Source organism: Zosterops lateralis (genome assembly GCF_965231275.1).
Source record: "Zosterops lateralis genome assembly, chromosome: 19".
Lineage (NCBI taxonomy): Eukaryota > Metazoa > Chordata > Aves > Passeriformes > Zosteropidae > Zosterops > Zosterops lateralis.
In genome coordinates, this window is record NC_139779.1 from 11479033 (window position 1) to 11491924 (window position 12892).

General features: G+C 52.4%; 1 protein-coding gene across 1 annotated transcript in view; it reads left to right on the top strand.

The window, feature by feature from the left end:
- Nucleotides 1-12892, top strand: part of ATP2A3 (ATPase sarcoplasmic/endoplasmic reticulum Ca2+ transporting 3) — a gene marked incomplete at its 5' end in the record, with an annotated part of 55512 nt that overhangs the window by 29197 nt on the left and 13423 nt on the right. The window contains 8 exons of the mRNA XM_083874966.1: nucleotides 4689-4777; nucleotides 7884-7986; nucleotides 8212-8343; nucleotides 9143-9268; nucleotides 10321-10539; nucleotides 10998-11333; nucleotides 11453-11673; nucleotides 12320-12522. Of these exons, the coding sequence (XP_083731092.1) occupies nucleotides 4689-4777; nucleotides 7884-7986; nucleotides 8212-8343; nucleotides 9143-9268; nucleotides 10321-10539; nucleotides 10998-11333; nucleotides 11453-11673; nucleotides 12320-12522 (1429 nt within the window). The remainder of the gene's footprint in view (nucleotides 1-4688; nucleotides 4778-7883; nucleotides 7987-8211; nucleotides 8344-9142; nucleotides 9269-10320; nucleotides 10540-10997; nucleotides 11334-11452; nucleotides 11674-12319; nucleotides 12523-12892) is intronic.

Here is a 12892-nt window from a genome sequence, read left to right on the forward strand (position 1 = left end):
AGTGAGGCAGTGGCATACAAGGGTTTTGGTATCAATTGTCATTTGCAGAACAAACTCAGCAACTTTGCAAAAAAAAAAAAAAAAAAATCAGTTAAGAAGTCAAAGTATCCTCCAGCCCCTCTGCCCATAACCCCATTCCTGTATCTGTTTATTTACTTGGCTGGATCCAATATCTGTTTATTTACTTGGCTCCCAGGGCACAACACTGGGAGAAGGGCTGGCCCCAGGAGGCACAGCCAGGGCTGTTAATGTTTAATGGACAGGGATCCCCGTGCTGACGTGGGCAGGATGAGGCTTCCTGGGAGTGGCAGGTGGGTAAATATTTGTGCTGGGCAGCTGTTGGTGTGTCCAGGACATGCTCCTGTGCCAAACAGCCAGCTCAGCCATGGGGTTGAGCAGCCAGAAAACCCTGTCAATAACTGGGAAAATGTATTAATTGAGTGTGGTTTCATTAACTTGCCCATTAATTTGGTGAGCAGGCTGCAGGGTCTGTTGCTGGCAGTGAGCTCACTGTCTGACTGCTGGCATCAGGTCTGTCGAGCTGTGAAGGGACTCCCGAAAGGCCTTCAGGGCTGGTTTCATACCCTCAGCTGGGTTTCAAGAGCTGTGCTGTGTCTCTGGGTGCAGCAGGACACACATGGGCCCAGGTGGTCAGCAGGGGGGAGTCTGTGCCCCCCAAAGCCACCCAAAATGAGGTGCTTTGTGGTGGGCACTTCATCCACTCAGGATGGCCAAGACTTGGGTGCTTTTGCTCTGACCTCAAGTCCACCCAAGGTTACAGTAATCAGACCACAAACCCACTTAGTAAGTCAGAGTAAACCTGTGGTTTGTGTCACTGTCTGATCAGTTGGGGGTCTCTGAGACCACAATCTCCCCCAGCCCATGGAGGAACCAGGAACAACCTCCTCCCAACCATGAAATGATCATGGAGCTGGGAGCAGTGGGAGCCTGGCAGGAGGAGAAGGGATATAAAAGCATCACATCTCTCTCTGCTCTCACATGTTTAAATCACACTTCTAAAACCTGCAGCACCCTTTAATGCATCCTACCTTAATTTTCTGGGAAGGTGGCATTTAAAAATCAGGACCCAAGGTGGAGATGTGGGCTCAGGGTGAGGGAGGAAGATGCTGGCACCCCAAGTCTGGGAGGAGGTTGATCAGTGGTATTTGGCTGTCTCTGAGATGGCTGCTGGTGTCTTGGGGAGCAAGAGCAGAAAGGGGTTTATTTTCCACAAAGCTTGTAGCAGAGCCTGGGCATGCAAACTCCCATCCATGGTGCAGTTGTCCAGGAGCTGTGCAGGCACTGTTTGCTGTGCAATCTCCAGGGCACTGTGCCTTGGCTCAGCACTGTTGTCTGTCTAAACCTGTCCCTAATTACTGGGAGACCTGGTTGGGAGTCCCAGGGGCTGAGCCAGTTACCAGTGGGTGCCTGTTGGCTGGGGCTGCTTCCAGTGCAGGAGGAAAATGATGCTGATCCATGGGTTGATTGATGAAATAGTGACTGATGATTACAGCTCTTACAATTCCAGACAGCAATCCTGCCTTGTCTGCCTCTCAATGAGTAGTTCTTTTAAAGACACTACAGAAAATACAGACTAGTGGAGATGAATCCTTCACACCTGTCCTCCCCACAAGCTCACAACTGCTGCCATGTGCTGCTCCAGGGATGGTGCATCCACAAGTGCCCTGTGCTTCCTGCAAATGCACACCAGCAGCATTCAGCTGTGTGATACAGCACCAGGCCAGGGCAGGATCCACGGGACAGGAGAGGAAGAGAGATGCTGGGACCCTTTGGGAGAAGGGTGCACTCTTTGTGAGCGTGTAGTTACATTTTCCTTCCAGCCTCTCTGATGCGTTAAAACCCCAAATCAGAGGTGTGGCTTTAAAAGGTTCAGGGCAGGTTCAGGGAGAAGCCCTGGGGTGCTGCTGGCTGTGTTCCCCTGGCTGGATGCTGGAGCTGCTGGTCACTGTGCAGTACAAGAGGCTGGGCAGCCCCTGTGTGAGCCTGACTTGTCAGCAGCTCCCAGCTGAGCTGCAGCATTCCCCACCTCCTCCTATTGCTCCTAATATTATTCATATTATTTTTGTGATGGAAACTTTAGTTCTCCTCTTAACTGCTTAAGACACAGCTATTTCCTCTGGACTGTGTCCACTGCCCACAAACCTGCCCACTTCTCAGCCTGGAAATCTGCCAGAACATCCACAAGCTGAGAGAGCTGGGCTCTGCAGCCTGGAGAAGAGAAGGCTCCAGGAAGACCCCAGAGCCCCATCCAGTGCCTAAAGGGGCTCCAAGAGAGCTGGAGAGGGACTTGGGACAAGGGCCTGGAGCAACAGGACAAGGGGCAATGGTTTTAAGCTGAAGGAGAAGAGATTTAGATTAGATATGAGGAGGAAATTCTTCTCTGTGAGGGTGGGGAGGCCCTGCCGCAGGGTGCCCAGAGAAGCTGTGACTGCCCCATGATCCCTGGCAGTGTCCAAGGCCAGGTTGGATGGGGCTTGGAGCAGCCTGGGATAGTAGAAGGTGTCCCTGCCCATGGCAGTGGGGTGGGATGAGATGAGTTTTAATGTGCCTTCCAACCCAAACCCCTCTGTGCTCCTCTGATCACACCAAAACCCTGCACACACCTCTGCAGGGCCCTGGCTGCCCCCAGGCTTGGCCAGTCACACAAGCTGGGAGCAGCAGGAAATTTGATATAACCTCTGGTTTCTGTGGGTTATGTAGCACCTTTTTTTAAAAGGCATGGAAAAATAAAGAGCTTGGAATGGTTTGGGTATTTTTTTTTATTTCCCTTTTCCCTTTTTTAATAAGAACGACGCTATTGTGAAAGTAATAATTGTTTTGTAGCCACGAGCATTTGAAAACAAACAGGCTCATATCAGGCAAACCCATCAGTGGCTGGGGTGGGTGCTTTCAGCTCTTTTAATAAATGAGTCTGGTTAGTGTTTCAGGAGTCCATTTTCTGCAGAGTCCAGGAGATTTTAGCTCACTGGAACGCTGATGGCATTGGGTGTCTCAAGAAAAAGATTATGGGTATTTAGCCTTGGAGATTCCTTTGATGTTGTCTCAGACTGGGAGCATCACTGCAGGTTCTGGGCCTGTCATCTCTGGGGGGGTTGTTACCAAAGGAAATAGGATGTGGTTTTGCTTTCTTTCTTGAGTGTACAGCCACTGCCAGAGGAGCCCCATGCCTCCAGAGGACCTAGGGCACCTCTTCTGCAGCACTTCAGCTCATTATTTTCTTCAAAACCTTTCAGGGATGCTGATGGGCCTTCATGGTGGGCCCTGGGAAAGGAGCTGAGGGCATTAGCCCAATAAACAGGGTATCTGCAAATAGCTGGGAAGTCACAGGGAGGTTGGTTTTGGGCTCAGACTTACTCACACAGGAGATGTATGCTTTGAACCTGCTCATTTGCCTAAACTTGTAAAACAGGGAGGTGAGAAAACCAAACCCACTGGGGTGTCCTGGTGCTAAACATGCTGGGACTGTGCGCCCCTGGACATGCCCTTTATTGCTTGGCTTGGCCCTGCCATACCTGGGGACACCTCCTGTGTGGGGGAGACTCACACCTGCCAGTGTGGCTGCACTGACTGTCCTTGTGTTATTAATAATAGTTAACAATAATAGCAAATTAACCTCTGTTTGTTGCCAGAGGAAACGTGGAAGGCAGAGAAGTGGGTGGTAACTGGAGCTGTTGCATCCCTGGTGCTGAGTGATACCTGCTGATTTCTCCAGCATCTGTTGCTTCCCTCTCCTGGGGAACAACCCAAATAACCAGAGGAAAATAAATGGAGAAAAAACAATTATTTTGAGACAGGTTGGAGCAGGACAGTTTTCCCTGCACCTGCTTTCTGGAGGCACTCATCAAGTTCATGGAGCTGAGGAGAGCAGCACTTCTCTGCAGCCAAATTAAATCCTGGCTTCTCCCTGCAGCCAGGGACATGCATTTGCCAAAACAGTTTTATTTATTTATTTATTTACTTCTTTATTATGTTGCTTTTTGGTTTCAGTGTGGGTCATAAGTAATGAGAAATGAGCATCTCTGAACTGTCTCCTTGGCTGGGCACAGGCCCTGCTCTTGTTCCTAGGGGATGCTGCCCTCAAAGGTGGGCTGTGCTGGGGGGAAACAAGGGGGGACTGGGAGAGCTTGGGGAGAGGGGAATTTTAATTTTATTTCAGAGTTTGAGGGATTTGTCTCATGACAGCAGCAAAAGAGAAACTGGAAGGATTTTGAAAGGCAAAAATCGCAAAAAACAGAGTGTGGGGGACTTTTATGGCTCACCAGAGTTTTATTGCTGAGATGAGCTGTGATCCCAGTAAGGCACAAGGCTGGTGGCTGATAGCTGGCTAGGAAGGGGTGGCAGATCCTGCCCTGCAGAGGCTTTCCAGGGCAGGAGTGGAAACCTTGACCCAGCTCCTTCTCTGCTCCAAGAAAAACACAGGCACCTTCTTAAGAACAGGCTCAGCATCTCTCCTCTCCTAGGGGAGGAAAGAGCTGGAGGACGCAAACATGAAAAAGGCAGAGGAGAGCTGGAAGGATTTGGGGACAGCCAGGAGTAGTGGCTGACCAGAGCCTGGTGCCAGCAGGGCTGTAACTGGGACAGCACCAGCTGGTGGGTTTCCAGGCTGGGCACGAGGGTTGTACCAAAGATTTGCTGCCTAATGCTGTTTCCACCTCTCCTCCTGGCAGATGTTCATCATGGAGAAGGTGGAGGGCACCCAGTGCAGCCTGCACGAGTTCAGCATCACCGGCTCCACCTACGCCCCTGAGGGACAGATGTGAGTGAGGGTCCCCTCCCCTCCACAGGGACACGGGGTGGCCCTGGGCTGGCAGCACTGCTGGGGGAAGATGGGAGGGTTGGGTTCATGGCCACCCCATGAGCTGGGGAGACAGGAGAGTTTTCTGTGTGTTAGTGCTGTCCATGGGGATACCCTCTGGGCACTGCCTTTTGACCATGCTGGGCTTGCAAGTGTTGGGTGATTGAGTGTACTCTGCTGTTCCTGGGGCCAGGGCAGTTATTTCACTGTCCCTCACATCCAGCCCCACTTGATTTGGGTGGTGCTCACCCTGGCTCTGCCTTCCCACTACTCGGCAAAGGAGCTTCCACACACTTGGCTCTCCCTTTGTTAGCAATCCCAATCAAACAAGCCCACCTGTGAGCCAGGGAAGATGACAAATGTAGGCATGGTGATGAACAAGGCTTTTTGCAGGAGATGATGACTCTCCATATTTCTGGAGCCTGCACAATTTGGGCATTGACTGGTGGATGCTGCCCCTGCCCCAAAGCAGAATGCAGGGAGGGCAGCTTGTCTAGGATCCACCAGCAATGGGCAAGGGGACTTGCAAACAGCTGAAACCCCACAGGGAAAGTGCTCCCTGAGCCCTGCATGCACAGCAGGGATGGCTCCTGCGGCTGATGTGCCCAGGGCAGGATCCCGCTGATGGCAGGGTGTGTCTCAGGGCAGACAGGGGCTTTGCAGAGCTGCAGCCAAGGGCAGGGAGTGGAAGCTGGTGGCTTTTCCCTGCAGTGTTACCACACACATGGGGCTTTCTGCTGCTGCATTTGTTTATTCCTGATCCTTTGGAAGGAGGGGGTGGCCCCCAGTGTGGCAAAGTCTGGGAAGAAGGCAGATGAGAAGCTCAGCTGGTGGTGAGAGCACTCTCTGCTCCCCTTTGCTTTGCTCAGTGATCCCAGACACATTTGTCACCATGGTCCCTTCTGTTCATCCGTGGAGCAGCTGTAACTCATCTCAGCCACAGACTTAATTTCATGAATATTCATAGAGCCAATTTGATGCTTGGCTAGGAATCTCCATTAAAAACTTAGCCAAGTCATAAGCTGGTGTCAATCAGTGCATTTCAGTTAAAATTGAGGAAGAGCTGGGGGCTGAACTTGTGCCTGCCAACCTCTGAAGCTCAGTGTCCCCTGTCCTCTGGGGACTGCATTCGGGGCCACTGTGTTGATCTGCAACAATTTGTGTTGCTCTTGTGTTTAGCTTTAGCCCTGTGCCTGCACTCTGTGTGGAGAGGGATGTGTGGGCTTGCTGAGGTGTCACAGAGAGACCCCCCTGTCTCCCAGGGCTGGTGGGACTGAAAAGTTTGTTTGCTTTAACCTGGCCTTGGCAGGGGGATATTTCCTGCTGGGCCTTGGGTTTGCTCACACAGCACCCAGGCAGCAGCACTTTTGCTGATGTTTTTCCCAGCACATGGGTCTCACCTGGCTCTATGCAGGGACTGCTGACGATGGGGCCGTAACCTCCCATCCCTTCCTGTCCTTTCCCATTCCTTCCCAGTGATATCCAGGGGATCACATGCTGCAAAAGCTGTACTTGGTGTGTCTGCAAGCTCCCTCCTCCACCCACTGTCCCTTCCTGTGAGCCCAGGGCCAGGTAGCATCTCTGGACAGGAGCAATGGATCTCCCTTCCCACTCACAGCCCAGTGTGGCTTCGTCTCCCTCAGCAAACAGATTTTTCAGATTTTCTTGGCTGCTCCATGTTTTCCGCTCTCGAGCTGTAACAAGGGCTCCAAAATGTTCTTTCCATTGGGAACCAACAGTGCAATAAGCTGATCCTAGTAAATGCCTGACAAATTATTTTTCCAGCCAGCAGATGACCGGCTGGGTTTATACAGCTCTAACCTGCAGTTACCTCTGCTGGAACCAGGATAATTTTTTATTTCCTTCCAAACCACTGCTGCCATTCCTACCACCAGGCGAGGAGAAGCATCTGGCTTGCCTGGAGTGTTCAGGGCTGCTCCTTTCCATAGCAAAGAGCTGCTATTTAGGAAGCAGAGATCACCACTTGCTTGGAAGCAGTCACAGCAGTGCAGCTGTTATAGCCTTCTGCTGCTCCTAAATGCTCCCTTGGGTTCCCTGTGGAGTGTGAAGCAGCATCACAGGGAGGGGAAGGGACTTGCTGTTGGTTCCACAGCTCCTCTGGATTCAAAGCAAATGGAAACCCCTGAGGGGGTGGATATTAACATGAATTTCTTTGCTCTTTTTCTGGTCCATCACCTTCATCATCCGCCTGAGAGCAGCCCTTGCTTGCTCCTTTGAACTCCTCTGCAGCCCCCCTTATTCTGGGCCACTTCCAGAATTTATTTGCCTCCTGTGATATTTTATTTGCAATTTAGTTCTGCCCCATTTAATAAAGTACAAAATGGGGACCCAAGGATTTATCACTGTTGTGGTATGAAAGCAAAACGAAGGAGAGGCTCCAAGTCAGAGATATAATTTAATAAGAAGAAAGGTAAAAAGGTAAAAATAAAATAAAATAAATGCAGTAACACAAAGGACCACTGACAGAGTCAGAATACAGCCTGAGCAGGATGGTGGAAGCAGTCCAGATGAGGTGCTCTCCCTGAAGCAGTGATCCTGTAGAAAGGTCTGGTAGCTTTGGTCCTCTGGGAATCCAGTAGGTAAGTGCTGCTTGCATTGTCTCACATACCAGCTTATATCCAGGTGAGAATGCTTGGCTCCTCCCCCTGGGCAGAGCATCTCACAATGGGATGAGGAGTGTGAAATGGGTCCTTGATGGCCCATTAAACAGAGATAACTCCTGGAGGGAGTTACCTGTGAGTCATGGGCCAGGCGTTGATGGGCCATTAGCAGAAGACACCCCAAAGGCAGGGGCTTGGGAAAACACTGCCCCACCTGGTTTCAACAGTTCATGAAGATGGTGATAGAATAAATACTTTGTGTACATCCTACACTGCAGCCCAGGACAATCACCAACACTGGGGCTTTAACTGGGCTTTTGCTTCCGCTTTTACAAAAATGAAATACAGGCTATATATACCCCCCTAGAAGGGATCTTTAGTGTGAGCTGACTGTGTCTGAAGGTGTGAGCTGGTGTAAAGCTGTTGGGGTTCTTTTCTGCCCACAGCCTGAAGGACGAGCAACCGGTGCAGTGCGGGCAGTATGACGGGCTGGTGGAGCTGGCCACCATCTGTGCCCTCTGCAATGACTCCTCGCTGGACTACAATGAGGTCTGGGGGCACCAGGGCCAGGGCAGGGTGGGGGGATGCTTCTGCTGTGCTTCAGGGCAAAGCCAGTAGAGTTTGTTCTTTGGGATCCCTTCCCTGGCTTCAGCTCATCCCACCATCATCAGCTCAAGGGGATGCTCTGGTGTGGTGGGTGACACATCCTTGGGGATGGCAGCAGCACGTGGAGGATGTGCTCTAAAGCTTAGGCTTTTTTTTTCTGCCCTCTAGTCCAAAAAGGTCTATGAGAAGGTGGGGGAAGCCACTGAAACAGCCCTGACATGCCTGGTGGAGAAGATGAACGTCTTCAACACGGACCTTAGCAAACTCTCCAAGGTGGAGAGAGCCAATGCCTGCAATTCAGTGAGTGGGCATAAACCCCTGTGAGCTACAGCACTGGGGGACAGGAGGGAGAGGAGGGATTTAGGATGTTTATTATTTGGGCAATAAACACTTGCAGTGATCTAAGGGACAGGTTTGGCACAAGGATGTGATTTCCAGGCTCTCATGGTGAGCTGTTTTAGGAACAATGGACCTGGGGGGCTGATGCCAGGGCCTTGAGGACCAACATACATGGAACTTTGGAGCAGGTGATTCCTGAGGCTCCAACTCAGTCCAGTCCCTGCTCAGGCAGGAGAGACCCTCTGAGTGATAGCCCAAGCTCTGGCTGCAGATGAGAAAGTTTGGAGTTATCTTTAGGTGCCCAGTTTGCATTGAGCAGCCACCCTCTGGCATGAACCAATCCCTATTCCCAGAGCCTTGCCAGCCCCAGTGACACTTGCTCCTTGGAAACATTTATTTTTGACATGAAAATATCTTGTCTGACTATTCCCCTACTCCAGTGTCTCCCTGTCCTCCTGGGTGAAAATATACTTTATTTTGGGTCTGTATTTCCTCCACTTTAGATCATATAATGTCTTTACTTGCTCAAAGGGCTCTCTGTTCCAGTTTTTTTCCCCTGATAGTCTGTGCAGGCTGTAATAAATCTCCTGACTCCTTTCTGACTCGGAAAGCTTGTAAGCTTTTAGTCCTGTCTCATCCTTGCTGGCTCCTGTGGCTGCCTTTCTCCTCCCATCCCGGGGGCTCAGCAGGGTTGTCAGCCAAGGCAGAGGGCACCAGTGTCCCTGGCACATCCTGGCTCAGCCCAGTGCTGTTCCTGCAGGTGATCAAGCAGCTGATGAGAAAGGAGTGCACCCTGGAGTTCTCCCGGGACCGCAAGTCCATGTCCGTGTACTGCACTCCCACCGGGCCTGGCAACAACTCCATGGGCAGCAAGATGTTTGTCAAGGTAGGGGCAAAGCTCCTGCAGGGCCCATCTCGCCCCTGCACCCCCAGCAGGATTTGGCCCTTGAGATGGGCCAAATCACAGGGCAGGGATGATGCTCTTGCAGTTCCTCTCACACTCTCTCTGCCTGGGGATCCAGGATCCAGCAGGTAGGCTGGTGGGGTCAGTGGGGAGGTGAGTCTTTGCCATGTTGATTAGGGAAAAAAGGGGGTGAGGTGATTTAGAGGGAGGAAAAGGTGCTGAGTGTGCTGGTGCTGGGGCAAGGGAGAGCTGCCCTCGTGCAGAATTTAGTCATTTGCCTTTATTAAAGGCTTGGACCCTCCGGATGCCAGTAATGCCCAAAGGATGATGTCCAGTTTTCCACTGTAACCAGAAATAAAATAGTTTCATAGAGCATTTTCTTCCCAAGAGAAGACATGCAGTGGAATTTCTCCCTGCTGACTCTGAGAAGATTTGGATATTGCTGTTCCCACTGGGAGATGATCTGGGTGGGTGAACTCTGCCCTCCAGGTCAGGCTGGGACCCTCTGAAGCCTCTGGATCTGTGGCCGTGGGTGAGCTTTTTAAGAGGTGCCATAGGAGGATTGCAAGTTATATATTAAAGAGCAATGTCAGGGTCCTTTGTAAGGTCAGACAGGCTGGGGTGAGATGCTGGAGTGCTAAAGGAAATGTTTTCCTGAATTGCGAAGGCATCACAAGCATCCGCTGAGTATCCCATGGTTTTTTCCACACCGACTGACAGCCCTCATCCCCTGGAGGTCGGAGCAGGGATCTGCGGGGCGGGGGTATCTCGGGCAGATGTGCAGGTTTTGCAGGATTCAGCTGGCTCTCCAGCACACCCTGCTCTTGGTGACCCGGGGCGGGTTCATGCTCCGGGCTGTGATCCCGGTGTGCTCGGTCAGAGGCTGCCATCTAGTGCCCTGAGCCACAGGGTTGGGACGCCTGCTGGAATTTGGGGGCGATTTCCTCCGCCTTTGCCCAAACTTGGCGGTTTCCCTCCCTCTGGCACTTCCCCTCCAGCTGGGCTCCATCCCCTGAGCCGCCGCTCCTCCGCAGGGCGCCCCGGAGAGCGTCATCGAGCGCTGCACCCACGTCCGTGTGGGCACCGCCAAGGTCCCGCTGACGGCCCCGGTGCGGGACAAGATCCTGGGCAGGATCCGGGACTGGGGCATAGGCATCGACACCCTGCGCTGCCTGGCCCTGGCCACGCACGACTCCCCCGTGCGCCGGGAGACGATGCAGCTGCACGACTCTGCCGCCTTCGTCCACTATGAGGTACGGCACTGCAGCTTCCTGCCTTCCCAAAGTTTCCCCATGCACTCCCAGCTGTTCCAGCAGTGTTTTCCCCTCTGGTTTCTCTGTGGGCAGTGTAATGGCTTATCTCCACTGCAAGGATATCCTCATCTCAGTCTGAAGGATAACAAGCCTCATCTCGCTGAGCATGTTTTCCTGTGGAGTGACTACTGAGAGAGGGCTTTGGAGACCGTGTGTGAGGGATGGGGAGGAGGGGAGCAAAGAGAAAACCTGAGGAGGAGCAGAGGGGATGGCAGCATCCTGCAGGATTGGGGCTGTAGAGTGCATCCCTGGGGCAGTTGGTAGGAAACCTCTTAAAAGTTTCTTCCTAGGATAAATCCCTGTGAAGCTCAGGGTGATTTCACAGCACGGAGCAGGGGGGGGAAGTGAATGCCTCCCAAGGGGTTAATGTGGGTCTGGGGTGTGTTCCTCCCCCCCAGAACAACCTGACCTTTGTGGGCTGTGTGGGGATGCTGGACCCTCCCCGCAAAGAGGTGACCTCCTCCATCGAGATGTGCCGCAAGGCTGGCATCCGTGTCATCATGATCACCGGTGACAATAAGGGCACGGCAGTGGCCATCTGCCGCCGGATCAGCATCTTCTCAGAGACAGAGGATGTGTCTGGCAAGGCCTACACGGGCCGGGAGTTTGATGAGCTGTCCCCCGAGGCACAGCGCCAGGCGTGCCGGGAGGCCCGGTGTTTCGCCCGCGTGGAGCCGGCGCACAAGTCCCGCATCGTCGAGTACCTGCAGTCCTTCAATGAGATCACGGCCATGGTGAGCCCTCAGGGACAGCCTGCCACCCCCCTGTCCCATCCTCCCCACCCTGCCGCCTCCCTGTCCCATCCTCCACACCCTACTCAGTCCCCTGCACACTGAACCACGGCTGTGTGCAGACAGGTGACGGTGTCAATGATGCCCCGGCGCTGAAGAAGGCAGAGATCGGCATTGCCATGGGGTCGGGCACGGCCGTGGCCAAGTCAGCTGCTGAGATGGTGCTCTCTGATGACAACTTCTCCACCATCGTGTCGGCCGTGGAGGAGGGCAGGGCTATCTACAACAACATGAAGCAGTTCATCCGCTATCTCATCTCCTCCAACGTCGGGGAGGTTGTTTGGTGAGAGCCTCCCACACTGGGGACTGTGCTGTGGGAGCAGCAGTGGGGGGACACAACCCCTGGGGCAGGTGGCCTGCAGGCAGCAGCATGTAGTGCCCCAGGCACCAGGTCTCATTCCCCAAGGGCAGGGAGATTTTTATTTTTTTGTAGTTTTACAATCCTGCCATCCTGCAGGACCTGTTCTGTTAAATTGTTGCCTATTTAAGCCCATGCAAGTTCCTGATTTGGGTGCAGATATTTGTGCACAGGCTGTTGTCACCCGGTCACAGCTATCCCTGCTCCTGCCCATCCCTCCCAGTCTTCAGCAACTTCAGCACAACCTTGGGATCACTTGGGCATCCTTTGCCCTTGCATTTCAGCATGGGTGTTTGTGCTGGCAGTGGGAACCTTTGTGGCCATGGGGACATCAGTAGTTGGGTTACAAGTGTAAAGCAAATTTTAATAGCAACAGAAACAAATTTTAGCTGTGAAATTCAGTGCTGGGCTTCAGGTTCCTTATCAGGGGCTGCGGGTTCATTTGCAGGACTTTGGGCAAATATTCAGTTTGGGGCTTTGGATCCAGATGCTCTCTCCCCCTTGCCTGACACAGAACCTTGGCTGCCTAGAGCTTGTCTAATTTCATATCTCTTATTTTTTTTCCCTGCAGCATCTTCCTGACAGCCATCCTGGGCTTGCCTGAGGCCCTCATCCCTGTGCAGCTGCTGTGGGTGAACCTGGTGACGGATGGGCTGCCGGCCACTGCTCTGGGCTTCAACCCCCCCGACCTGGACATCATGGACAAGCAGCCCCGCAACCCCAAGGAGCCCCTCATCAGTGGCTGGCTCTTCTTCCGCTACCTGGCCGTTGGAGGTGGGTGCTGTGAGGATATTGGAACCTTGGTCACTGAGAATTTTAGATTTTCTGTGCCGACAGGCACTGACTCCTAAGAAAATACTGCATTTGGCTTAAGGCTGTGAAGAAGGCTTCTGAAATTGACTGATAGAATTGGGATTATGGATGTGTAGTTTGAATAGAAGTATGTAACATCACATGGTGGAAAACTTAGAGTCTAGGGTTTTAGAATATAGTAATATATATATATATAGCAAGATGGAGTTTTTGGGGTGGAGGCTAGTCCTTTTTCACTTTTTTCTTCATGGGTCTGGGTGGTATTTTGGGATTGGATAGAAAAGTCCAAATTGTGGGCCACGGGTGGTTGGTTATTGGGTTAAAAGTAAAA